A 27,032-nucleotide genomic window follows, 5' to 3' on the forward strand; every position below is an offset into this window, starting at 1 on the left:
TGAGGCTCACGTGAATAATATTACCAGGATCGCCTTCTTTCACCTTAGAAATATTGCTAAAATTAGAAATATGATGTCGTTACAGGATGCAGAAAAACTAGTTCATGCTTTTGTTACTTCTAGATTAGACTACTGTAACGCTTTACTGTCTGGGTGTGCGAGTAGGTGCATAAATAAGCTTCAGTTAGTTCAGAATGCAGCAGCAAGAGTCCTCACTAGATCTAGGAAATATGATCACATCACCCCTGTATTAATCAGTCTACACTGGCTCCCAATCAAATCTCGCATTGATTATAAAATTCTACTACTGACATATAAAGCACTTAATGGTCTCGCACCACCGTATCTGAGTGAACTTCTGTACCAGTATGATCCTCCACGCCTACTTAGATCAAAAGGTGCTGGCTATCTGTTGGTTCCTCCAATAATGAAGATTACAGCAGGGGGCAGATCTTTCTCTTATAAAGCCCCGCAGTTATGGAACAGCCTTCCAACCAGTGTTCGGGACTCAGACACAGTCTTAGTGTTCAAGTCGAGGTTGAAAACATATTTATTCAGTCAAGCCTTTAATCAGTAGATTTTTTCTCAGGTAAAGGCTCAGATCTGGAGGGAACATTGATATAGAGTGTTTGGTGAACTGGGATATTTGTACGCTGTCGTCCCCTCACATTCACGTGTTCACTCAGGTTTGTTGATGGTGGTGTGGTGGGCCGTCTCTTATCCCAGAGATCCCTCATGTCTGTGTTGCCTTCTGGTTCTCCCTTTTAGTTATGCTGCCATACCGAGTCTTGCCGGAGTCCAAACTGCACAGTGACCTTAACTCTCATGCAACAATAGGTACACTTAATAATCCATATCCTTCTCTTCCTGTCACCTCTCTCTCTCTCTCTCTCTCTCTCTCTCTCTCTCTCTCTCTCTCTCTCTCTCTCTCTCTCTCTCTCTCTCTCTCTCTCTCTCTCTCTCTCTCTCTCTCTCTCTCTCGGTCGAGTTAAACATGCTCCTGAGGCTCCAGTGACCACTGTTCCTGCCCCTCTCCCCCCCGTGGATCTTCCCACTTCATCCAGGCCTGCCTGGATTGGACTGTAGTTGATGTCAACAGTCTCCTACACTGACTCAGAAATACACTTTGCTTTTGATCATCATCACTGCACCCCGCAACATTGTATACCCGCCACAAATGGACATTCGGTGTAACCCAGATGAGGATGGGTTCCCTCTTGAGTCTGGTTCCTCTCAAGGTTTCTTCCTTATGCCATCTCGGGGAGTTTTTCCTTGCCACAGTCGCCAGTCGCCACCGGCTTGCTCATCAGGGACAAACTTACTCATAAAGAACATATTCATTTTTAATCACCGCATTATCTGTGTAAAGCTGCTTTGAGACAATGTTCATTGTTAAAAGCGCTATACAAATAAAAATGAATTGAATTGAATTGAATATGAATAGGTGGACCCCTTTACCGATTACTTTTTTCGGAAGGATTAACACGATCAAAATGAATGTGCTCCCCAGCCTACTCTATTTATTTCAGTGTATACCCTATAACTTGGATCAGAACTTTTTTAAAGATCTGAATGCAGCTATTGGTAGGGAACAATTGTATGAAACAATAAAAAACCTAGGATTAAACTTGCTTCTCTTTTGAAGCCGAGGGAGTGGGGGGGGTGGCTCTTTGCCCAATATGCAGCGATTTTATTGGGCTGCTCAGATTAAACAAATGCTTTGGTGGTTTTTAAATGATAGACTCCTTGTGGGTCAGTATGGAATCTTTTGCATGTGCGCCAAGACTGCTAACATCCCTTCTGCTATTCATACTTTTAAGGAGGTCTGGGAATTTTTTTCTTTTGGCTTGGGATGATGTCAGGAAGTATCTCAATGTCTCCAAGAATTTGTCCATGCAATCCCCAATTGCTTTAAACCCTGACTTCCCTGACTCGTTAGCCGGTATTGGCCTTCTGGCCTGGGCAGGAAAGGGTATATCTAATTTGGCTGATTTATTTACAGGAAAGGTCTTTAAATCTTTTGAGACGCTTAGGATAGATTACCGACTTCCCAAGTCAGATTTTTTTCAAATTTCTACAATTACGTCATTTTATTCAATCTGCAATGAGACGGGAAAATTCGCCGGGAACTTTCTGACGTTGAAAATAGTCTTCTGCTTCTGGGGGCACTAAAGGGACAGATTTCTTATCTGTATTCTCTGTTATCAGAAACCTCTTCTCCTTTGGATCCTTTGAGAAAGGTTTTGGAAGGGATATGGGCCAGTCATTTACTGATGACGAATGGCTCTCTATATGTGAGGAGGTTTTTCATAAATCAATCTCAAGCTCTGTGCATGAACAAAACTTTAAATTTATATACAGGATATATCTTACCCCAGTACACCTCCACAAAATGTACCCGAATGTTTCTCAGATGTGTTTTAAATGCAAATCTGAAATAGAAACGTTGATGCATTTATTTTGGGACTGTAGGAACATCAAACTTTTTTGGCATGAGGAACATGATATGGTTCAGAAGATGCTGGGTAGAAAATTTACTTTGTCTCCAACTATTTATTTACTAAACTGCAAGACGTCATTGGATTTCTCTACTGACTCACAGTCTTTATTAAATTTGATTACTTATTTGGCAAAGAAGTGCATACTTATTCTATGGTCATCACCACAGGTACCAACTTTAAAGATGTGTTTAGCACAAATGGCTAATCTTCTCCCTTTGGAGAAACTTACGTATGACTTGCAGAATAAATCCGATGTATTCTGGCGGATATGGGCCCCTTTGTGGGATTTACTTGCTCTACAGGCACGACCCTATCCCTGACTTATGTTTTTCTTTTTTGTGTTTGTTTTGTTTGCTTATGTTTTTTTTTTTTTTTTTTCCCCTTTTGTTTTGATTTGCCCTTTGCCTTTCCATGGTCACTTTTCCATGTAAGCATTATATTGTTGTTATTAATATGCTTGAGTGTATGCTGTGTGTGTTGACTGATCGGCTCTGTTGTTGTTTTGTTTTAGTAAGAAATAAATAAAATATAATAAAAAAAGAAATAAATTTTGAAGTAGTTTTTAAAATCTGTAATTTTACTTTTACTTAAGTATATTTTGTCTGAAGTATTGTACTTAACTACATTAAAAGAAAATATCTATTATTGAGTAAAATAAATAAATATATTAAACTTTCTTTTGGCTTCTCCCGTTAGGGGTCGCCACAGCAGATCCTCTGCACGTTTTACGCTGGATGCCCTTCCTAACGCAACCCTCCCCAATTTATCCGGGCTTGGGACCAGCACTGAGAGTGGCTGGGGATGGTTCCCTGACTGGGGATCGAACCCGGGTCGCAGCGGTGAGAGCGCTGCATCTTAACCACTAGACCACCAGGGTACAAATAAATAAATATATAAATAAATAAAAATAATGCAAGTGGGAAACCCATGTATTATCATTTATTTATGATAAATTACATTATAACAGGATTTTGTTTCTCTGTGGAAAGGCTTAACTCACATTAAACTCTTGTGTTTTTTTGCTTAGTTTCTTTGCTACCGAAAAAAAAAAAAAAAGAATTCTAATCTGTAAAATTAGTAAACAAATTCTTAAATGTTTCTTATTTTATTTTATCTCTCTTAACTTGTATATTATATAGATTCATCACACACAGACTGATATATTTTAAGTGTTTATTTCTTTTAATTTTGATGATTTTGGCTCACAATTAACAAAAACACAAAATTTTAATACTTCATAAGACCCGTCAAAAAAAAAACATTTTTAGTGAATTGTTGGCCTTCTGAAGAGTTGGTAAATTTACTGTATTTGTACTCAGTAATTGGAACCCAGCCATTAGGGAGGCACAAGCCAGTGCACTCTTAGTGCCGGTCCCAAGCCTGGGTAAATGGGGAGGGTTGCGTTAGGAAGGGCATCCAGCGTAAAACATGTGCCAAATCAAATATGCGGATCACAAATGAGAATTTCATACCGGATTGGTCGAGGCCCGGGTTAACAACGACCGCCACAGATATTGTTAGCCGACAGGGTACCAGTGAAAATTGGGCTACTGTTGGCCGAAGGAGGAAAAGGAGAGGAGGAAGATGTCTACAGAGACGGCAGGAAAAGGAGCAGTGTAGGAGAGTAGAGGTTCGGGTTGGTACTTTAAATGTTGGTACTATGACGGGTAAAGGAAGAGAGATGATATGATGATATGATGGAGAGGAGAAAGGTAGATATGTTGTGTGTTCAGGAGACCAAGTGGAAAGGAAATAAGGCCAGGAACATTGGAGGTGGGATTAAACTGTTCTTTCATGGTGTGGATGGAAAGAGAAATGGTGTAGGGGTAATTCTGAAGGAAGAGTACAATAAGAGTGTAGTGGAGGTGAAGAGAGTTTTTGATAGGGTGATGAAAGTGAATCTGGAAGTTGAAGGGATGATGATAAATGTCATCAGTGCCTATGCTCCACAAGTTGGCTGTGAGATGGAGGAGAAGGGAAGATTCTGGAGTGAATTAGATGAAGTGGTAGATGGTGTACCTAGGAAAGAACGATTGGTGATTGGGGCAGACTTTAATGGGCATGTTGGTTAAGGTAACAGAGGTGATGAGGAGGTGATGGGTAGGTATGGCCTTAAGGAGAGGAATGTGGAAGGGCAGATGGGGGTAGATTTTGCTAAAAGGATGGAAATGGTAGTGGTGAACACTTATTTTAAGAAGGAGGAGGATCATAGCGTGACGTATAAGAGTGGAGGAAGGTGCACACAGGTGGACTATGTTCTATGCAGGAGGTGCAACCTGAAGGAGATTGGAGACTGTAAGGTGTTGGCAGGGGACAGTGTAGCTAGACAGCATCGGATGGTGGTCTGTAGGATGGTTTTGGAGGCGAAGAAAAAGAGAAGGAGAGTGAGGACTGAAAGTAGAATAAGATGGTGGAAACTGAAGGAGGAACGAGTGTAGTGTGAGGTTCAGGGAAGAGGTCAGACAGGGGCTCGGTGGTGGTGAAGAGGTGTTGGGTGATTGGGAAACTACTGCAGGAGTGATGAGGGAGGCAGCTAGAAAAGTACTTGGTGTGACATCTGGAAATAGAAAGGAAGACAAGGAGACATGGTGGTGGAATGAGGAAGTGCAGGAGAGCATAAGGAGAAAGGGGTTGGCAAAACAAAGTGGGATAGACAGAGTGATGAGAAAAGTAGGCAGGAGTACAAGGAGATGCAGCAGCAGGTAAAGAGGGATGTGGCGAGAGCCATGGAAAAGGCATATGAGGAGCTGTATGAGAGGTTGAACACTAAGGAAGGAGAAAAGGATTTATACCGATTGGCCAGGCAGAGGGACCGAGCTGGGAAGGATGTGCTGCAAGTTAGAGCAAAAAAGGATGGAGAGGGAAATGTGTTGATTAGTGAGGAGAGTGTGTTGAGAAGGTGGAGGGAGTATTTTGAGCAGCTGATGAATGATAAAAATCAGAGAGAGAGAAGGTTGGATGATGTGGAGTTGGTAAAGCAGGATGTAGATAGGATTAGTAAGGAGGAAGTGAGAGCAGCAATTAAGAGGATGAAGAGTGGAAAGTCGGTTGGACCAGATGACATACTTGTAGAAGCATGGAGATGTTTAGGAGAGATGGCAGTGGAGTTTTTAACCAGATTGTTTAACAAGATTCTGGAAGGTGGGAGGATGCCTGAGGAATGGAGGAGGAGTGTGCTGGTACCGATCTTTAAGCATAAGGGAGATGTGCAGACCTGCAGTAACTACAGGGGAATTAAGTTGATCAGTCACACCATGAAGTTATGGGAAAGAGTAGTGGAAGCCAGGCTGAGAGAAGAGGTGACCATCTGTGAGCAAAAGTATGGTTTCATGCCGAGGAAGAGCACCACAGATGCCTTATTTGCTTTGAGGATGTTGATGGAGAAGTATAGAGAAGGACAGAAGGAATTGCATTGTGTATTTGTGGATTTAGAGAAAGCGTATGACAGGGTGCCGAGAGAGGAGCTGTGGTACTGTATGAGGAAGTCAGGTGTGTCAGAGAAGTATGTGAGGGTGGTGCAGGACATGTATGAGGACAGTGTGACAGCAGTGAAGTGTGCAGTAGGAACGACAGACTGGTTCAGGGTGAGGGTTGGACTACATCAAGGATCGGCCCTGAGCCCTTTCCTGTTTGCAGTGGTGATGGACAGGTTGACGGACGAGGTCAGACAGGATTCTCCCTGGACTATGATGTTTGCGGATGATATTGTGATTTGTGGTGAGAGTAGTGAGCAGGTTGAGAAGAGCCGGGAGAGGTGGAGATATTCTCTGGAGAGAAGGGGAATGAGAGTCAGTAGGAGTAAGACAGAGTACATGTGTGTGAATGAGAGAGAGGGCAGTGGAGTGGTTCGGTTGCAGGGAGAAGAGGTGGAGAAGGTGGAGGAGTTCAGGTACCTGGGGTCAACAGTGCAAAGTAATGGAGAGTGTGTTAGAGAAATAAAGAAAAGAGTGCAGGCAGGGTGAAGTGGGTGGAGAAGAGTGACAGGAGTGATTTGTGATAGTAGGGTATCTGCAAGAATGAAAGGGAAAGTTTATAGGACTGTGGTGAGACCTGCGATGTTGTATGGATTAGAGACAGTGGGATTGAGTAGAAGACAGGAGGTGGAGCTGGAGGTAGCAGAGCTGAAGATGTTAAGGTTTTCGTTGGGAGTGATGAGGATGGACAAGATTATAAATTAGTTTATTAGAGGGACAGCGCATGTAGGATGTTTTGGTGACAAGTTGAGGGAGGCGAGATTGAAGATGGTTTGGACATGTGCAGAGGAGGGACATGAATTATAGTGGTAGAAGAATGCTGAGGATGGAGCCACCAGGTAGGAGGAAAAGAGGAAGGCCAAGGAGGAGGTTCATGTATGTGGTGAGGGAAGACATGCAGGTAGTTGGTGTGAAAGAGGCAGATGTAGAGGACAGGGTGGTATGGAGACGGATGATCCGCTGTGGCGACCCCTAATGGGAGCAGACGAAAGAAGAAGAAGAAGTACTCAGTATTGGTAAATTGGTAATTTGCTTTAATTACTGCCTCAATTTGGCATGGCATGGAGGTGATCAGTCTGTGGCACTGCCGAGGTGATATAGAAGCCCAGGTTTCTTTTACAGTGGCCTTAAGCTCATTTGCATGTTTTGGTCTCTTGTTTCTCATTTTCCTCCTGACAATACCCTATGGATTCTCTAAAGGTCTGGTGAGTTGGCTGGCCAGTTAAGCACACAAACACTAACACTGCTTTTGGCAGTGTGGGCAGGTGCCAAATCCAGCTGGAAAATTAAATCAGCATCTCCATAAAGCTGGTCAGTAGAGGCTAGCATGAAGTGTTCAACAACTTCCTGGTAGATGGCTGTGCTCACCTTGGACTTGATTAAACACAGTGAACTAACACCAGCAAATGACAAACTCCACAAACCACCACTGTGCAAACTTTACACTGGACCTCAAGCAACTTGGATTATGTGCCTCTCCTCTCTTCTTCCAGACTCTGGGACGTTGATTTCCAAATGAAATGCAAAATTTTCTTTCCTTTCATCTGAAAAAACGACTCCTTTTTTGTCCTTTGCCCAGGTAAGACACCTCTGACATTGTCTCTGGTTTAGGAGTGGTTTGGCACAAGGAATGCATTAGTTGTATCCTATTGATATGTCTGTGCATGGTGGTTCTTGAAGCACTGACTCCAGCTGCAGTCCACTCTTTGTGAATCTCCCCCAAATTCTAAAATAGGCTTTGTTTCTAATCTTTTTCTACTACATTTTTTACTTCCATTCCACTTTTCATAATGGTGCTTGGATACAGCACTCTGTGAACAGCAGCTTCTTTAGCAATGACCTTTTGTGTCTTACTCTCCATGTGCAGGGCTTAATGATCGTCTTCTGGACAACTGTCAAGTCAGCAGCCTTCCCCCATGATTGTGTAGCCTGCACCAAACTGAGACACCATTTAAAGGCTCAGGAAACCTTTGCAGGTGTTTTGATTTAATTAGCTGATTAGAGTGTGACACCACAAGTCTCCGATATTGAACTTTTTCACAATATTCAAATTTTATGAATTCTGAACTTTGGGTTTTCATTAGCTGTAAGCCATAATCATCAAAATTGAAACAAATAAACACTTGAAATACATCAGTCTGTGTGTGATGAATCTATATAATATATGAGTTATTACTATATATATATATATATATATATATATTTGTTTGTTTTTATTGATTTATAAAATTGAATTAAAACAACCAGTTTGAGATTTATATGTCCTTGTCCTTTTTGAACTATACTAGCATCTACCCCCCCCCCCACACACACACACACACTTTTTACTTTGTAGATTTTATTTTACTTGAGTAGATTTTTAGACCGATTAATTTACCTGTAATTAAGTAAAATTTCATTAAAGTAAGAGTACTTTCACTTGAGTAGAATAGTTTTTTCTTTTTCCACCTTTGATATACACATCAATCTACCTGAAATACCACCCTAAAATTTTCTAAATACAACATAAAAAAAATCACAACTTATAGAAGGTTATGTTTAAAATTGATAACAAAGTCACTGTAATGTTTATCATTTTGTTTGACTTTCACAAAAATTGTAACAGCATATCAACAATGAAAACATAGTTTGTTGTGTGTTCTTGCCACTCCAATGGGGACCATTGTGTGCCTCTGGTTTCTATGGCAGTGACACTGCATGTTTCCATAGAGCTGTTTAAACACATTTGTCTCAGTGGTGGAAGGGAATTTTGTTCCAGTTGGTTTAATTTTCCTCCCAAGGCAGTAACATTAATGTAAAGACAGAAGGACCTGGCTTTATTCAGCTTATAGCTTATTTAGCTTTATCTATAGGGACTTAAAAATTAACATATTAATACTTCAGTTTTAATTATATTCCTTAAATATGGATTTAAAAAATAAATTAACCCCCCATTTGCACTTGTGGTGGTGAAATTAAATAAATCAATTAATAAATTTTATAAATGTTCATAAATAATTGTCAATTAATAATTTACACAAAAGGTAGTAGTTGTCCATAGCTCTGAATTACTCAGGCCATTAGGAAATTCAGAACAACTTGTTAATCTACTGTCTCAGGATAATAATTATAGAGGATAATAATTACATTCATTATGTTTATCATTCTTATTTTCTTTATTCATATGGTTGCTGATAACAAAACAATGAACTTTTTTATCCTTAGCCACAGGCACGAGCTGGATTACAAGTCGGCAGTTGGCATTCAAATTCTGCAGTTTGAATATTTTAAAGTGTGGGTAAGCCATCTTTTATTGCTTGCCAAGTTGTTGTGTGTTAGAGTTTTAGAGTAGTGATAAAGTATTGAGTAAGCATGTGTAAGGCAATACACAGCTCTACATTCATAATTGAACGTTTACTAAGCAACAGTCTGCAGCTGCTCTCCAGTCACACACTTATTTTTTTTCAGACAGTCTTAATCCTATGGGAATTCCAATCTATTTACACACCAGTGCAAGCAGTAGTTCACATTTTTTAACACTACTCTACATTCTGGCTAATTGGCTTAAAAACCTTTTATGATTAATTTATATAAAAGTATAATTTTTTTTTAATGTATACTTTTATATACATAAAAAATTATATAGAATTGTTAATACAACCTTTTAGCTATCTTACACCATTCTAGAAGGCATATAAAAAAATAATTCCCTCAACCTTGACCAGGATAAAACAGTAATTGAATTATTGAGTTATTAGAATCTAGAATTTGGTCTAAGTGTAATGGAACTAAAGGATACTCCTATTTAAAGATAAAATGTATCTTTAAACAAGTGGGTGACAATTAGAACAGATGATTTTCTGTTATTTATGTAACATAAACACATTGTTTGGTGCTGTTGCTAATGTTTGCTTTGTCTATTTCTGAATAATATACATAAACGATTCCAAAAAAATTTGGGACACTGTACAAATTGTGAATAAAAAAGGAATGCAATAATTTACAAATCTCAAAAACTTACATTTTATTCACAATAGAATATAGACAACATATAAAATGCTGAAAGTGAGACATTTTGAAATGTCATGCCAAATATTGGCTCATTTGAGATTTCATGAGAGCTACACAGTCCAAAAAAGTTGGGACAGGTAGCAAAAAGAGGCCGTAAAAGTTAAATGTACATATAAATTGGAAAAGTTGATCTTTATTGTTCATGCCTGTGTCAGACCCTGCTGTGAAAACTTATCCTAGAGTTCTTAATCCAGCTTTATGCTTGCTCAGCTCATACCTGCATAAGCATGAATGCAATAGCCTGCTATTGCTATAAAAATTGCGCATATGCATTTTCACTGCATTTTTGTACTATGATAAAAGGTTTAAAACTACTAAATTTCTATTTATAATTTTTTTATGATTTTTATATGGAGACAATGAAGGTGTTAATGTGAAGGTATAAATAATTTAGTAGAGATCCCCAATCATAATACATACACTAAGGCTTCAGTCTATAAAATATTTTGTGTGAATTTGTGGCAGTATACTACACATAATATAAATATTTGATTGTATATTTTTACAGATAAAGGTGTGTGAATCAATTTAAACCTGGATATAATGTAGCAACTCCACAACACTAAGAACAAGTCCAAACATGCCATCTCATTCCTAATAACAATAAAAAATAGTAGTTTATTATAACCTGATATCCCTAACAATCGTTGGTTTTCTGTATAAACATATCTAGTTACTAAAAACACAAAAGGGTTTCTATTGGAGTTTACAGCGCTGTATCCCTTGGATACATCAACATCCGTGATACGGCTTACTTAATTCTGCGCTCCAATAGGAGGTCGGAAAATAATGATTGACGTTTGTTTTAGCCAATTAAAGATCGGGTGACGTTTATACTGGTGGGGTTTAAGTCCGTGGAACGGCTGTGGCTAATCAGGATTTCGCTAAAGTCGAAGAAGACACGGGAGTTTGAGACTATTTGAGTTCACAGTTTGTGTTCAGTACAAAAATACTACCAGAATGAGGGAAATCGTTCACATGCAGGCTGGTCAGTGTGGGAATCAAATTGGTGCAAAGGTAATTTTATAAAATAAAAATATTATATACATATATTACAAATACAAAATAAATATATACTCAAACATTATACACATATATTGTAACTATATATTGTATAGTTTTGGGAGGTGATCAGCGATGAACACGGAATCGACCCGACTGGCACCTATCATGGTGACAGCGACCTGCAGCTTGAGAGGATTAATGTATATTACAACGAAGCATCAGGTAAATCCGGCTATTAATTTTCACCCTTTTTTGGACAAGTTTATGGCTCAATTTGCCTCTGTTTATGACCATAGTTAAAGTGTGTACTGTGGTGCCGCAGGTGGAAAGTATGTTCCTCGGGCTGTTCTCGTGGACTTGGAACCAGGGACCATGGACTCTGTAAGATCTGGTCCTTTCGGACAAATTTTCAGACCAGACAACTTCGTTTTTGGTGGGTTGAAATTTTTATATTTTTAATGATTTTGGACAGCATTAACAACTGCAGACAACTCTGTTTTTTACTTAGCCCTTGAATCGGGATAATTCAAATGTTCTGTAGTAGAAAAAAAATACTTGCCAGATATCCCCAGTTTTCAAACAATTCTTAGTTTTAAAATTCAAACACTGATGGCTTATTTCCATTCCCATTTTACTCTGAAATTTGTGGGTTTTTTTTTTTTTTTTTTTTTTTTTTTAAGTTTCTTTTTGGCCAGTAATCTATGTATTAAGTAAATGTATCTGTATAGGTAGTTAATATTATTTAACAACAATGTGTAGATTAAATTTAAATAATCTAGCCTTGTTTTCCTGCTTTTAAAAGGTCAGAGTGGGGCTGGTAACAACTGGGCCAAAGGCCATTATACTGAAGGTGCTGAGTTGGTGGACTCCGTGCTGGATGTTGTACGTAAGGAGGCTGAGAGCTGTGACTGCCTACAGGGCTTCCAGCTTACTCACTCCTTGGGTGGGGGCACTGGTTCAGGCATGGGTACGCTGCTTATCAGTAAGATTCGGGAGGAGTATCCTGACCGCATCATGAACACATTCAGTGTTGTGCCTTCTCCTAAAGTCTCTGATACTGTGGTGGAACCCTACAATGCCACTTTGTCTGTGCATCAACTGGTGGAGAACACTGATGAGACATACTGCATTGACAATGAAGCTCTTTATGACATCTGTTTCCGCACTTTGAAGCTCACAACTCCTACATATGGTGACCTCAACCATCTTGTCTCTGCCACAATGAGTGGTGTTACCACCTGCCTCCGTTTTCCTGGGCAGCTAAATGCTGACCTGCGAAAACTGGCTGTCAACATGGTGCCCTTCCCTCGTCTGCATTTCTTTATGCCTGGTTTTGCCCCACTCACCAGCAGAGGGAGCCAGCAGTACCGTGCTCTCACCGTACCCGAATTAACACAGCAGATGTTTGATGCCAAGAATATGATGGCGGCATGTGACCCTCGCCACGGTCGCTACCTGACTGTGGCTGCTGTCTTTCGGGGCCGCATGTCTATGAAAGAGGTGGATGAGCAGATGCTAAATGTGCAGAACAAAAACAGCAGCTATTTTGTAGAGTGGATCCCGAACAATGTCAAAACAGCTGTATGTGACATCCCACCCAGAGGGCTTAAGATGGCTGCCACCTTTATTGGCAACAGCACAGCCATCCAGGAGCTGTTCAGGCGCATTTCTGAGCAATTTACAGCCATGTTCAGGAGAAAGGCCTTCCTGCATTGGTACACAGGAGAAGGAATGGATGAAATGGAGTTCACTGAAGCAGAGAGCAACATGAATGACCTTGTGTCTGAGTACCAGCAGTACCAGGATGCCACAGCTGAAGAGGAGGGTGAGTTTGAGGAAGAGGCAGAAGAGGAGTTGGCATAAAGATATTTTCAGTTTTTCTGTTCTTTGTCATCTATTTTAAAAGTATACAGATCAGAAGTGCACCTTTGTACTTTCTAATAAATGTTTAACTTTGGCAACTTGGCTCATTCTTTACTGCTTTTTCCCCTTTTCCTTAGAAAATTGAAAGTCAGTTTAATTGTAGGTCACGTGAAGGCACATAATTATTCTTTTTTTTTTTATCAGATGTGTTGAACTGTGGCATCTTGGCTGCTTAATTTAACAAATCTGGTTACTTAATGTGCAAGAACGGTTTTATTTTAATGTACATATACTTTAGTTTCTTAAAATATAAATAAGTCATGGGCTGCCATTATGTGTAGAAAAATTAAGATCAAACTTTTTCCTTCCCAAATTGATTTAAATATGTTGGGAGTAGAGGGGCAATCTGTAGGGGAGAAAGGATAGTTCATTCAACTTTTAAAAAGTCCACGATCGCATTAAATGTAATCTATAAATTGTATCATATCTGGTTTAATAAAGCTTTTCTGGGCCTCACTTGACACGTGAACAAACACACAATGGCACTAGTATCTAAAAACACTATGTAACTTCAGGCTTGATTAAGTTTGAAGGCACATTCTTTATTTTCGCCAGTAGATTGCGCTATTGTTTAAATCTTGTTCTACCTGATCAGTTAAGATCTAATGTTCTAAGCTTTTTAATACAGTACAAGATATTTAATATTATTTAATCACAACTTAAACAAAGTTTTTTTTGAAATATGAACTGATACACATTTTTTTAATTAATTCTTATTTGTAAAGTGCTTTCAAATGTTGACATACATTAAATCACTAAGGCAAAAAATAAGTTTATGTATACATATAAAAATTTATTAATTTTTTATAGCAGGGATAAGATGTTAAAGAATGAAAAAAATAAATAGAAAAGTTACAAACCTTTATATTTGAAAACAGGTACAAAATGACTCAATTGTTCTAGATTTGCATAAGACATAAGGGATTTTAAATGAGATTCTGCATTTTTGTAACTCTAGTAGGACCCTCTAATATTAAGGGGGGACATTTACTCATCTATCCAAGATAATTTGGGGGTCTAGTCAAGCAATAAGGATATCTGATGAAAATGTAGGTTTTACTTTGGGGCCCAGGACAAAAAATATTTACTCCGCAGGAATGTTAACAGTTCGTCATTGGTTTGAGTGATTTGATTATTAAAGTACATGATACAACGTTTTCTACATAAGTGTAAAGTTGCATATTACCAGTACAGATTAATAAACATATACATTATATGTACATTTTTGTATATCAATGGTCAGTGTATCAATATACAAAGCGTTACTATTTAAAAGTAATTTTCTCTGTTTTAATGCTATTCATTTAATTTTTAAAGCATTTTGGGTTTTATTTTTAAACATTTGAACGTTACTTTGTGCTGTGCTTAGTTCTCAGTAAACTGCAAGTGTGCTGCTCATCTAATTTGCTAGTTACTGTTGACTGTAACATTGCTCTAAATTTGCTGCTCTTTAAGTTTTTGAAGGTGATCAGTGATAAATATGGAATTAACCCAACCAGCATGGTGACTATATGAGTTTTAGGTTATTTGAGGTCACTGTTTCTTTTAAGTAATATATAACAATGATGACCTGTGGATACTAATGCACCAACAGCTATGGTTAATAGAAAGGAACATGAAGGCAATGAACCAGACATTGTAGATTCATAAGGAGCTATAGATACTTTAATGAAAACTACACAGACCTTTTAACAGACAAAAGTGTATAACATATACTGTAGACAACAAACTAAACACTTTACATGCACTACAATTTTTTTAGTTCTCTAAAAAATAATAATATTACAATAGAATGTTTTCTTTGCCTATATTTTTAGTTAATGTTTTTATCCCAGGGATTTTCTTTTCTTAATGAACTAGTTCTAAACAACCCTCTTTTCTCTTGTGCATGGGTTGACATTAAAAAACGTTCTTTTGGCTTCTCCCATAAGGGGTCGCCACAGCGGACCATCCGCATGTTTGATTTGGCACATGTTTTTACGCTGGATGCCCTTCCTAACACAACCCTCCCCGTTTATCCGGGCTTCGGACCGGCACTAAAGCTTGTGCAACCCTAATGGCTGGGGTTGGTTCCCTGACCGGGGATCGAACCCGGGCCGCAGCGGTGAGTGGTCTAGTGGTTAGGATGCGGTGCATGGGTTGACATTCCTTCCCTAATAAAGAATAATACCCATCAAATGAGTAATAGAAAAGTAAGCAAATAAAGTATTAAAACATTAAAACAACAAATCACAGTGTATCAGTATCCAATAGCACTGTATAGCAATATAATTTTAACACGTTTACAAACCTCTAGTCAGAAAAAGCAAATAGATTTCCTTAAATAAAATAAACAGTTCAGTTTCCATGAAAAATTTAGACTTCATAGTTAAAAAAAAAAAAAAATGTTTGGCACTCAGATGAAATTTGACAAATTCCAGAAAAAAATAAAAAAATTAAATGATCACATGTATTGCAGGACTTTGTCTGGTTCTCATTCCATGGGTGGCCTGCCAGGTTTATGGCATCTGGAGTTCACAGGCTCTCCCTCAGTTTCGAGTCCAAGTCATAGATTTAACTTGTTTTTTTTTCCCGAACAGCATCAAGAGTATCTTACATTCAAAACATATTTCTGTCAGCATTACATTCACATTACATACAAACTGTAAGACACACGTGTAAATAGCATCATGAGTAAGAGAAAAGTTTCTACTGTTACCTGCAAATGTAACACTTGAACAATCAAAACTTCATACAAAAATAAACTACAAAATAATATGCATATTGTCATGAAAATAAAATAAAAGTATATTGAACTCACCAAGTGGAAACGATTTCACTTTATAATTAATACCCTCACACTTGGTTTGTATCCACTTCAATAAAAACAGTTATCATAATACAAATAGTCAAATAGTATTGCTCGTTTTTGTAACAATATTTTTGTTACTTTTGATTAACAATTTTAATAAACGTAGTCACTGTTTCTTGTGTTAATTTGTCTCTCTGCATAACCTTGTTTCACAGTGTTTCACCTTGTTTTTCATTAGATAGCGATATACAAAATCTTTACTATATAAAGGTAGGTTTCTCTTTTAAAATTTTCTGTTTTTTGTAAATTAAACTATGTACCAGATTATTTGTTTGAAAGTAAAAAAAAAAGCTTCTTTTTTTTTTTTTTTTTTTTTTTTTAAATCCCCTTGAAGGTAATCTATAATTTGTAAATAATATCTGGTCAAAGAAGAAGCATCATAAACCTTAATTCCATACCGGATCACTCAAGGCCAGAACTGCCACAGGTATTGTTAGCCAACCAGTGAAAATTGGACTATTGTTGGCCAAAGAAGAAGAAGCGGGGAGACCACTCTGTGCAGCTGGGGACGGTTTCTCATCAACGCCTAAGGTGGTTCCATGAAATTCCAGAGTAAGAACGGAAGCTTTGAGGATGGATTTGGACTGTAGTTAATGTCAACAGTCTGCTACACTGACTCAGGACTACAGTTTGTTTCTGATCACCACCACTGTACCCTGAAACATCGTATATCTGCAATAAATGAACATTCAGTGCAACCCAGATGAGGATAGGTTCCCCCTTTAAAATTGGTTCCTCTCAAGGTTTCTTCCTTATGCCATCTCAGGGAGTTTTTCCTTGCCACAGTCGCCACCGGCTCACTCATCAGGGACAAACTTACTCATAAAGAACATCTTATTCATTTTTATCACCACATTATCTGTGTAAAGCTGCTTTGAGACAATGTTCATTGTTAAAAGCGCTATACAAATAAAAATGAATTGAATTGAATTGATTAATGAACTCGCGTGATGTTATTGGCCCCAATCACCATGCTGATCAATAAGCTAACGAGAATGCTAGACATACCTAGACGTGACATTAAAACACTCAGCACGGTCAAGAGAATCACCAATTGAGTTCCATATTGACACCAAGTAACATCACGTGACATCATGGGGGTGTGACCTGACAAAATATGTGAAATCACGAAACTCGGGCAACACGGGTTCATGACATGTCAAACCACTCAGCACAGTTAAACTTGAGGAGCAGTATCAGGAAATTTTGCAATCTAGATTAAGTAATTAATATAAAGATTTGTTCCTGAGCAGTTTTTGGAGGCCAGTAATTTATGTATTAAGTATACATTTCTATTTAGATAGTTAATGCTATTTAATTTGAATGTTTTGAGTAAATTTAATTAATCTTGCTTAATTTTTTTGCGTTTAACAGTTCATAGTGGGGCTGATAACAGTTGTGTCAAGACCATTAAACTGAAGATGCTGGGCTGGTAAAATCAATGCTGGATCCTGTACATAAAGAGGCTGAGGTTACTCACTCTATAGGTGGGGTCACCGGTTTAGACATGGGAACACTGCTCATAAGTAAGATTCGCAAGGAATATCCTGACCACTTTATAAGCATATTCTGTGTTGTGCCTAGTCCAAAATTATTTGAGACTGTGGTTGACCCTGCACTGTGATTCTGTCTGTGCATCTGATGGAGAACATTGATGAGACATACTGCATTGACAATGAAGCTCCTTATGACATCTATTTACTCTCTTAGAAGTTCACAACTCTTACATATGATGACCACAACCATCTTGTCACTGCCACTGTAAGTTTATTTTTTGTAACAATCCATTTATTTTCTTGTTATTTTTGTTTAAAATAAATATCACCAGTTTACTTTATGTTCATTCAATGAAATTATTTTTTATTTGTATAGCGCTTTTAACAATGAACATTGTCTCAAAGCAGCTTTACACAGATAATGTGGTGATAAAGAATGAATAAGATGTTTTTTATGTGTAAGCTTATCAAGTGAAGTCAAGTCAAGAGGCTTTTTTTGTCATTTCTACCATACACAGTGGTACACAGTACACAGTAAAAATGAGACAACGTTCCTCCGGAACCCTGGTGCTACACTAAACAACAACATAGCGCTACAACACAATAAAAGCTACATAAAGTGCATCGAGTGCAACCTAGTGCAAACAGTGCAGACAAAAAACAGTACAGACAGACAGTGCAGAGAGACAACACAAGACAACACAAGACAAGACACAAAACCCAAGATAGCGCCGAACAGTAAACCTACTGTATACTTTGATTATACAGTACTGTGCGAGGAGAACTGTAAAAACTATATGCAGGAGTGAATATAAACAGACACAATGTATTGCAAAAAACAGCAGCAGTCAAGAGGTGCAAAAGACAGCATGTAAACAGTATAGTATAAAACAGTCAAAGGTGCAAAAAACAGCATGTAAACGGTATGATGGTGGAATGGGTTGAGATGAGTAATGAGTGTGTGTGTTAAGTGTTAAGTCCAGGTTCTACAGTTCAGTAACACACATTAAATGAGATTTTCCTGATGGCAGGAGAGTGAAAAGTGTGTGTGACGGGTGTGTGGGGTCGTCCACAATGCTGTTTTTTTTGCGGATGCAGCGTGTAGTGTAAATGTGCCTAATAGAGGGGAGAGAGACTCCAAAGATCTTCTCAGCTGTCCTCACTATCCTCTGTAGGGTCTTGCGGTCCAAAACGTTGCAGTTCCCAAACCAGGCAGTGATGCAGCTGCTCAAGATGCTCTCAATGGTCCCTCTGTAGAACATGGTCAGGATGGGGGGAGGGAGATGAGCTTTCCTCAGCCTTCTCAGGAAGTAGAGACGCTGCTGGGCTTTCTTTGTGATGGAGCTGGTGTTGAGTGACCAGGTGAGGTTGTCCGCCAGATGAACACCAAGGAATTTGGTGCTCTTGACGTGCGCCACTTAGAATCCATCAATAATCAGTGGAGATTGGTCGCTCTGTGCTCTCCTGAAGTCCACAACCATCTCTTTGGTTTTGTCAACGTTCAGAGACAGGTTGTTTGCTCCACACCAGGCAGTTAAACGTTGCACCTCCCCTCTGTATGCTGACTTGTCGTTCTTGCTGATTAGACCCACCATGCTCGTGTCATTGGCAAACTTGACGATGTGGTTCGAGCTGTGTATTGCTACACAGTTGTGAGTCAGCAGAGTGAACAGCAGTGGGCTGAGCACACAGCTCTGATGGGCCCCAGTTCTCAGTGTGGTGGTGCTGGAGATGCTGTTCCCGATCCGGACTGACTGAGGTCTCCCAGTCAGGAAGTCCAGGATCTAGTTGCAGAGGGAAGTGTTCAGGCCCTGTAGGCTTAACTTCTTAATCAAGTGTTGAAGAATGATTGTGTTGAATGCTGAGCTGAAGTCAATTAACAGCATTCGTACATATGAGTCCTTGTTGTTCAGGTGGGTGAGGTGGGTGAGGGTTGTGGAGATGGCATTGTGCGTGAACAGTTTGGACGATACACGAACTGCATGGGGTCCAGGGAGGGTGGAAGCTGGGTCTTAATGTGTCTCATGACGAGCCTCTCGAAGCACTTCATCACGATGGGTGTGAGCACGACGGGATGATAGTCATTGAGGCAGGAGACAGTAGACTTCTTCGGCACGGGAAAAATGGTTGTTGTCTTGAGGCACGTAGGAACAACGTTGCTGCTCAGGGAGATGTTGAAGATGTCAGTGAAGACATTCGCTAACTGTTCTGCACATTCCCTGAGCACTCTGCCAGGAATGTTGTCAGGTCCAGCAGACTTCTGTGGGTTAACTCTACATAGAGTTTTCCTCACTTCAGCTGTGGTAAGACAGAGCACCTGGTCAGTGGAAGGAGGGGTGGTCTTCCTCGCCTTCACGTTGTTCTGTACCTCAAACCGGGCGTAGAAGTCGTTCAGCGCATCTGGGAGGGAGGCGTCACAGTCACAAGCAGGTCACTAATAGCGCCGTAGAGTTCACACAGTGCCTCCTTAGCATTAGCACTGGGAGGAATGTACATTCCGACAATGAAATAAGAACAATGAATAGGGGTGACAGGGAGATAAGGATGTATGGATTATTAAGTATCCTAATTGTTGTACAAAAGTTAAGGACACTGTGCAGTTGGGGTCCGGCAAGACTTGATATTGCAGCATAACTAAAAGGGAGAGCCAGAGTATATCTCTTCTGATGTTTTTTAATGCATCAACAACACAATTGTTGTTGATGCATATAAAAACTGCTGTCTTCTGGGGCCAGCATGTCAATGAAAGAGGTGGATAAGAAGATGCTCAATGTGCAGAACAAAACAGCGGCTATTCTGTAGAGTAGATCCCCAACAATGTCAATACAGCTGTATGTGACGTCCCACACAGAGGGTTTAAGATGGCTGCCACCTTCACTGCCAACAGCACAGCCATTCAGGAGCTGTGTAAACAGAAGAAGCAACACCTCAGGAGGAGGAAAAAAGGTACACCTCTTGGACAGAGAAGACAGATGGTTTGAGAGAGGAGAACAGAGAACCATCTTATTAAAATCCTTCTCTCAACAGAGGAGTAGTCTCGTTTTATATACTCTCCCCTTACTCTTCACTCTGGGGTAGTTACACCCTAACCACTCCCCTTACTCCTGACACCTCCCTTGCTACTCTCACCTCCCCCTGTGTCTTAACCAGTATATCCAAGAAGTGGAGAATCCTTTAACCTGGAGCATATACATTTGTGGAATCCTGCCAACTTCCCCTGGGACTGAAGATGCTGCTTGGATAAGTAGTGAATTGTTTCGATCCAACCAGATAGAAGTCCAGTTAATATGACTCAACGTGCAGATAACTGCACATGGGTGATTAAGAATCTTCACAGACACATTAAGTGCTCCTTTGTACTTCCTAATAAATGTCTTCTTCTTCTTCTTTTGGCTTCTCCCATTAGGGGTCGCCACAGCGGATCATCCATCTCCATACCCCCTTGTCCTCTACATCTGCCTCTTTTAAACCAACTACCAGCATGTCCTCCATCACCACATCCATAAACCTCCTCTTTGGCCTTCCTCTTTTCCTTCTACCTGGCGGCTCCATCCTCAGCATTCTCCTACTAATGTACCCCGTGTCTCTTCTCTGCACATGTCCAAACCATCTCAATCTACCCTCCCTCACATTGCACTTCACCTCTTCTCCCTGCAACCGCACTACTCCACTGCCCTCCCTCTCATTCACACACATGTACTCTGTCTTACTCCTACTGACTTTCATTTTACTTCTCTCCACCGCATACCTCCACCTCTCCAGACTCTTCTCAACCTGCTCCCTACTCTCACCACAAATCACAATATCATCTGCAAACATCATAGTCTAGGGAGACTCCTGTCTGAATTCGTCCGTCAACCTGTCCATCACCACTGCTAACAGGAAAGGGCTCAATGCCGAACCTTGATGCAGTGCAACCTTCACCTTGAACCAGTCTGTCATTCCTACTGCACACTTCCCTGCTGTCACACTGTCCTCATACATGTCCTGCACCACCCTTACATACTTCTCTGACACACCTGACTTCCTCATACTGTACCACAACTCCTTTCTCGGCACCCTGTCGTATGCTTTCTCTAAATGCACAAACACACAATGCAACTCCTTCTGACCTTTCTTTATACTTCTCCATCAACATTCTCAAAGCAAATAATACGTCTGTGGTGCTCTTCCTCGGCATGAAACCATACTGTTGCTCACAGATGGTCACCTCTACTCTCAGCCTGGCTTCCACTACTCTTTCCCATAACTTCATGGTGTGACTGATCAACTTAATTCCCCGGTAGTTAATGCAGGTCTGCACATCTCCCTTGTTCTTAAAGATCTGTACCAGCACACTCCTTTTCCCTTCCTCAGGCATCCCTTTCACCTTCCAAAATCTTGTTGAACAACCTGGTTAAAAACTCCACTGCCATCTTTCCTAAACATCTCCATGCTTCTACCAGTATATCATTTGGTCCACCCGACTTTCCACTCTTCATCCTCTTCATTGCTGCTCTCACTTCCTCCTTACTAATCCTATCTACATCCTGCTTCACCATCCCCACACCATCCAACCTTCTCTCTTTTTCATTGTCCTTGTTCATTAGCTGCTCAAAATACTCCCTCCATCTTCTCAACACACTCTCCTCACTAGTCAACACATTTTCATCTCCATCCTTTATTTCTCTAACTTTCAGCACACCCTTCCCACCCTTCCCACCCTTTGCCTGGCCAATTGATACAAATCCTTTTCTTCTTCTTTCACATACAGCTCCTCATATGCCTTTTCCTTGGCTTTCACCACATCCCTCTTCACCTGCTGCTGCATCTCCTTTTGCTTCTGCCTACTTTTCTCATCACTCTGTAGATCCCAATTCTGTTTTGCCAACCTCTTTCTCTTTATGCTTTTTTGCACTTCCTCATTCCACCACCATGTCTCTTTGTCTTTCTTTCTATTTCCAGATGTCACACCAAATTCCTTTCTAGCTGTTTTCCTTATCACTTCTGCAGTAGTTGCCCAATCATTCAGCACCTCTTCACCACCACCGAGCCCCTGTCTGTCCTCGTCCCTGAATCTCATACTACAGTATACCTCCCTTAGTTTTTACCATCTCATTCTGCTTTCAGTCCTCACTCTCCTCCTCTTCACCTCCAAAACCATCCTACAGACCATTATCCAATGCTGTCCACACTGTCCCCCACCAACACCTTAGAGTCTCCTTCAGGTTGCATTTCCTACATAGAACATAATCCACCTGTGTGCACCTTCCTCCACTCTTATACGTCACCCTATGATCCTCCTTCTTCTTGAAATAAGTATTTACCACTGCAATTTCCATCCTGTTAGCAAAATGTACCACCATCTGCCCTTCCATATTCCTTTCCTTGAAGCCATACCTACCAATCACCTCCTCATCACCTGTGTTCCCTTCACCAACATGGCCATTAAAGTCTGCCCCAATCACCAATCATTCATTCCTAGGTACACCTTCTACCATCTAATTCAATCCAGATTCTTTTCTTCTTCACCACCTCACAACCCACTTGTGGAGCATAGACACTGATTACATTTATCATCACACCTTTAACTTCCAGCTTCATGGTCATAACCCTATCAGAAACTCTCTTCACCTCCAATACACTCTTACTGTACTCTTCCTTCAGAATCACCCCTACACCATTTCATTTTCCATCCACACCATGATAGAACAGTGTAAACCCACCTCCAATATTCCTGGCCTTACTCCCTTTCCACTTGGTCTCCTGAACACACAACATATCTACCTGTCTCGTCTCCATCATATCAGCTACCTCTCTCCCTTTACCAGTCATAGTACCAACATTTAAAATACCAACCTGAACTTCCACTCTCCTCCACTTTTCCTTTTCCTGCCATCTCTGTAGACGTCTTCCTCCTCTACTTCTCCACCTTCGGCCAACAGTAGCCCAATTTCCACTGGTACCCTGTTGGCTAACAATACCTGTGGCGGTCGTTGGTAACCTGGGCCTTGCCCGATTCAGTATGAATTTCTGATTCGTGATCCACATATTTGATTTGGCACATGTTTTATGCTGGATGCCCCTCCTAACGCAACTCTCCCCATTTATCTGGGGATGGGACCTGCCCCTAAGAGTGAACTGGCTTGTGCATTCCTAATGGCTGGGTTTACTTCCTAATTCATGTAATAATGATAATCAAGAGTACATGATCCGATTAAATGTAATCTATACATTGTAATTTGTAATATCTGGTCAAATAAAGCATTTCTGGGCCACACATAATACCTGAACAAACACACTATGGCAATCGAATTTAAAAACAGTATGTAACATATACAAATCTATCAGGTTGTTTAAGTTTGTACAGTACACGTTCTTGATTTTTTCCAGCAGATAGCACTATTGTTTTAATCTTTTTTTTTCAACTGAACATTTAATAGTCTAAAAAATTTAATTCAATACTAAGAATATTTGTTTCAATCACATATTAAATGAGGCATACAGTTTTGCTGAAATATAAGCAAAAACTTTTTCTTTATTTATTTATATAGTGCTTTCAACAATAGACACACATTCAATCACTACTCCATTAAATAAATACTTTACATTAGTAATATTAAATAAGTGGTGTTTTCGCTTGATATGTGAATATTTCAATTTCTTAACAGGATTGCTTAGGCAAAAAAATATTAGTTTAAAGTTTATTTATTTTTGTAATGATATTAGCATGGATAAGGGGTTATAAGGAATAAAAAAAGAAACACAAAAATGAACAAAGCTTTATATTTAATACATTTGAAAACACCTCTCCTTGAACTGCCACCTTAACGTGGTGGAGGGGTTTGAGTACTCGAATGACCCTAGGAGCTATGTTGTCCGGGGCTATATGCCCCTGGTAGGGTCTCCCAAGGCAAACAGGTCCTGGGCGACGGGTCAGACTAAGAGCGGTTCAAAACCCCTTATGAGAGATACTACATCAGGGACCGTGACGTCGCCCGGTATGGCGCAGCCGGGGCCCCACCCTGGAGCCAGGCCCGGGGTTGGGGCTCGTATGCGAGCGCCTGGTGGCCGGGCCTTCCCCCACAGGGTCCGGCCGGGCTCAGCCCGAAGGAGCGACGTGGGGCCGCCTTCCAGTGGGCTCACCACCTGCAGGAGGGACCGTAAGGGGCCGGTGCTAAGAGGATCGGGCAGCAGTCGAAGGTGGAGGCCTCGACAACCCGATCCCTGGACACGGAAGCTAGCTCTAGGGACGTGGAATGTCACCTCGCTGGCGGGGAAGGAGCCTGAGATTGTAGGTGAGGTTGAGAGGTTCCGACTAGAGATAGTCGGGATCACCTCTACGCACGGCCTGGGCTCTGGAACCACACTCCTCGAGAGAGGATGGACTCTTTACAACTCTGGAGCTGCCCATGGTGAAAGGCGTCGGGCTGGTGTGGGTTTGCTTATAGCCCCCCAGCTCAGCCGCCATGTGTTGGAGTTTACCCCGGTGAACGAGAGGGTCGTTTCCCTGCGCCTACGGGTCGGGGATAGGTCTCTCACTGTCGTGTGTGCCTACGGGCCAAACGGCAGTATAGAGTACCCGGCCTTCTTGGGGTCTCTGGGAGGGGTGCTGGACAGTGCTCCGACTGGGGACTCCGTCGTTCTACTAGGAGACTTCAATGCACACGTGGGCAGCGACAGTGACACCTGGAGGGGCGTGATTGGGAGGAACGGCCCCCCTGATCTGAACCCGAGCGGTGTTCAGTTATTGGACTTCTGTGCTAGTTACAGTTTGTCCATAACGAACACCATGTTCAAGCATAAGGGTGTCCATCAGTACACGTGGCACCAGGACACCCTAGGCCGCAGGTCGATGATCGACTTTGTGGTCGTTTCATCTGACCTGCGGCCGTATGTCTTGGACACTCGGGTAAAGAGAGGGGCGGAGCTGTCAACTGATCACCACCTGGTGGTGAGTTGGATCCGATGGCGGGGGAGGAAGCTGGACAGACTCGGCAGACCCAAGCGTACTGTGAGGGTCTGCTGGGAACGTTTGGCCGAGCCTCCTGTCAGCGAGATCTTCAACTCCCACCTCCGGCGGAGCTTTGACCAGATCCCGAGGGAGGCCGGAGATATTGAGTCCGAGTGGACCATGTTCTCCACCTCCATTGTCGAAGCGGCCGCTCGGAGCTGTGGCAGTAAGGTCTCCGGTGCCTGTCGAGGCGGCAATCCCCGAACCCGGTGGTGGAAACCGGAAGTAAGGGATGCCGTCAAGCTGAAGAAGGAGTCCTACCTGGCCTGGTTGGCTTGTGGGACTCCTGAGGCAGCTGACGGGTACCGGCAGGCCAAGCGAACTGCAGCCCGGGTGGTTATCGAGGCAAAAACTCGGGCCTGGGAGGAGCTCGGTGAGGCCATGGAGAAGGACTATCGGCTGGCCTCGAAGAGATTCTGGCAAACCGTCCGGCGCCTCAGGAGGGGAAAGCAGTGCCCCACCAATGCTGTTTACAGTAGAGGTGGGGAGCTGTTGACCTCAACTGGGGATGTCGTTGGACGGTGGAAGGAATACTTCGAGGATCTCCTCAATCCCGCCGTCACATCTTCCATTGAGGAAGCAGAGGCTGAGGGCTCAGAGGCGGACTCGTCCATCACCCAAGCTGAAGTTACCGAGGTAGTAAAGAAACTCCTCGGTGGCAGGGCACCGGGGGTGGATGAGATCCGCCCTGAGTACCTCAAGTCTCTGGATGTTGTGGGGCTGTCTTGGCTGACACGCCTCTGCAGCATCGCGTGGCGGTCGGGGACAGTGCCTCTGGAATGGCAGACCGGGGTGGTGGTCCCTCTTTTTAAGAAGGGGGACCGGAGGGTGTGTTCCAACTATAGGGGGATCACACTTCTCAGCCTACCTGGGAAAGTCTATGCCAGGGTACTGGAGAGGAGAATACGGCCGATAGTAGAACCTCGGATTCAGGAGGAACAATGTGGTTTTCGTCCAGGCCGTGGAACACTGGACCAGCTCTATACCCTCTACAGGGTGCTGGAGGGTTCATGGGAGTTTGCCCAACCAGTCCACATGTGCTTTGTGGATTTGGAAAAGGCATTCGACTGTGTCCCTCGCGGCGGCCTGTGGAGGGTGCTCCGGGAGTATGGGGTCGGGGGCCCTTTACTAAGGGCTGTCCGGTCCCTGTATGACCGAAGCAGGAGCTTGGTTCGCATTGCCGGCAGTAAGTCAGACTTGTTCCCGGTGCATGTTGGACTCCGGCAGGGCTGCCCTTTGTCACCGGTTCTGTTCATAATTTTTATGGACAGAATTTCTAGGCGCAGCCAGGGGTCGGAGGGTGTCCGGTTTGGTGACGACACGATTTCGTCTTTGCTCTTTGCAGATGATGTTGTCGTGTTGGCTTCATCAGACCAGGACCTTCAGCATGCACTGGGACGGTTTGCAGCCGAGTGTGAAGCGGCTGGGATGAGAATTAGCACCTCCAAATCCGAGGCCATGGTCCTCAGTCGGAAAAGGGTGGCTTGCCCACTTCAGGTTGGTGGGGAGTTCCTGCCGCAAGTGGAGGAGTTTAAGTATCTTGGGGTTTTGTTCACGAGTGAGGGAAGGGTGGAACGGGAGATTGACAGACGGATCGGTGCAGCTTCTGCAGTAATGCGGTCGATGTACCGGTCTGTCGTGGTGAAGAAGGAGCTGAGCCGCAAGGCGAAACTTTCGATTTACCGGTCAATCTACGTTCCTACTCTCACCTATGGTCATGAGCTCTGGGTCATGACCGAA

The 27,032-nt window shown here is 41.8% G+C and overlaps 2 protein-coding genes and 1 long non-coding RNA gene across 3 annotated transcripts in view; all 3 read left to right on the forward strand.

The window, feature by feature from the left end:
• The first annotated feature begins 1,194 nt into the window (after positions 1-1,194).
• Positions 1,195-16,733, forward strand: LOC310720921. Its single transcript, XR_014531863.1, has 2 exons — positions 1,195-1,238; positions 16,547-16,733. It is a non-coding gene; the product is annotated as an uncharacterized lncRNA (long non-coding RNA).
• LOC310720207 (tubulin beta-4B chain) lies at positions 10,860-12,990 on the forward strand. The gene is made up of 4 exons (XM_083530625.1): positions 10,860-11,041; positions 11,143-11,251; positions 11,352-11,462; positions 11,832-12,990. Exons 1-4 carry the CDS (start codon positions 10,985-10,987, stop codon positions 12,890-12,892), a joined length of 1,338 nt encoding a protein of 445 aa, XP_083386751.1. The 5' UTR covers positions 10,860-10,984; the 3' UTR covers positions 12,893-12,990.
• A 3,427-nt stretch (positions 16,734-20,160) lies between the features above and the next one.
• Positions 20,161-27,032, forward strand: part of LOC310720668 (uncharacterized protein) — a gene marked incomplete at its 5' end in the record, with an annotated part of 579,035 nt that continues 572,163 nt past the window's right edge. The window contains 2 exons of the mRNA XM_083531443.1: positions 20,161-20,245; positions 24,730-25,517. Of these exons, the coding sequence (XP_083387569.1) occupies positions 20,161-20,245; positions 24,730-25,517 (873 nt within the window). The remainder of the gene's footprint in view (positions 20,246-24,729; positions 25,518-27,032) is intronic.

This window comes from Silurus aristotelis, assembly GCF_946808225.1.
Source record: "Silurus aristotelis genome assembly, chromosome: 26".
In the NCBI taxonomy this organism is placed as follows: domain Eukaryota; kingdom Metazoa; phylum Chordata; class Actinopteri; order Siluriformes; family Siluridae; genus Silurus; species Silurus aristotelis.

Coding starts and splice junctions, on each gene's coding strand:
- LOC310720207 (XM_083530625.1), top strand. CDS start 10,985: ATGAGGGAAATCGTTCACATGCAGGCTGGTCAGTGTGGGAATCAAATT. Junction 11,042..11,142: donor GGAATCAAATTGGTGCAAAG/GTAATTTTATAA, acceptor TATATTGTATAG/TTTTGGGAGGTGATCAGCGA. Junction 11,463..11,831: donor ACCAGACAACTTCGTTTTTG/GTGGGTTGAAAT, acceptor TGCTTTTAAAAG/GTCAGAGTGGGGCTGGTAAC.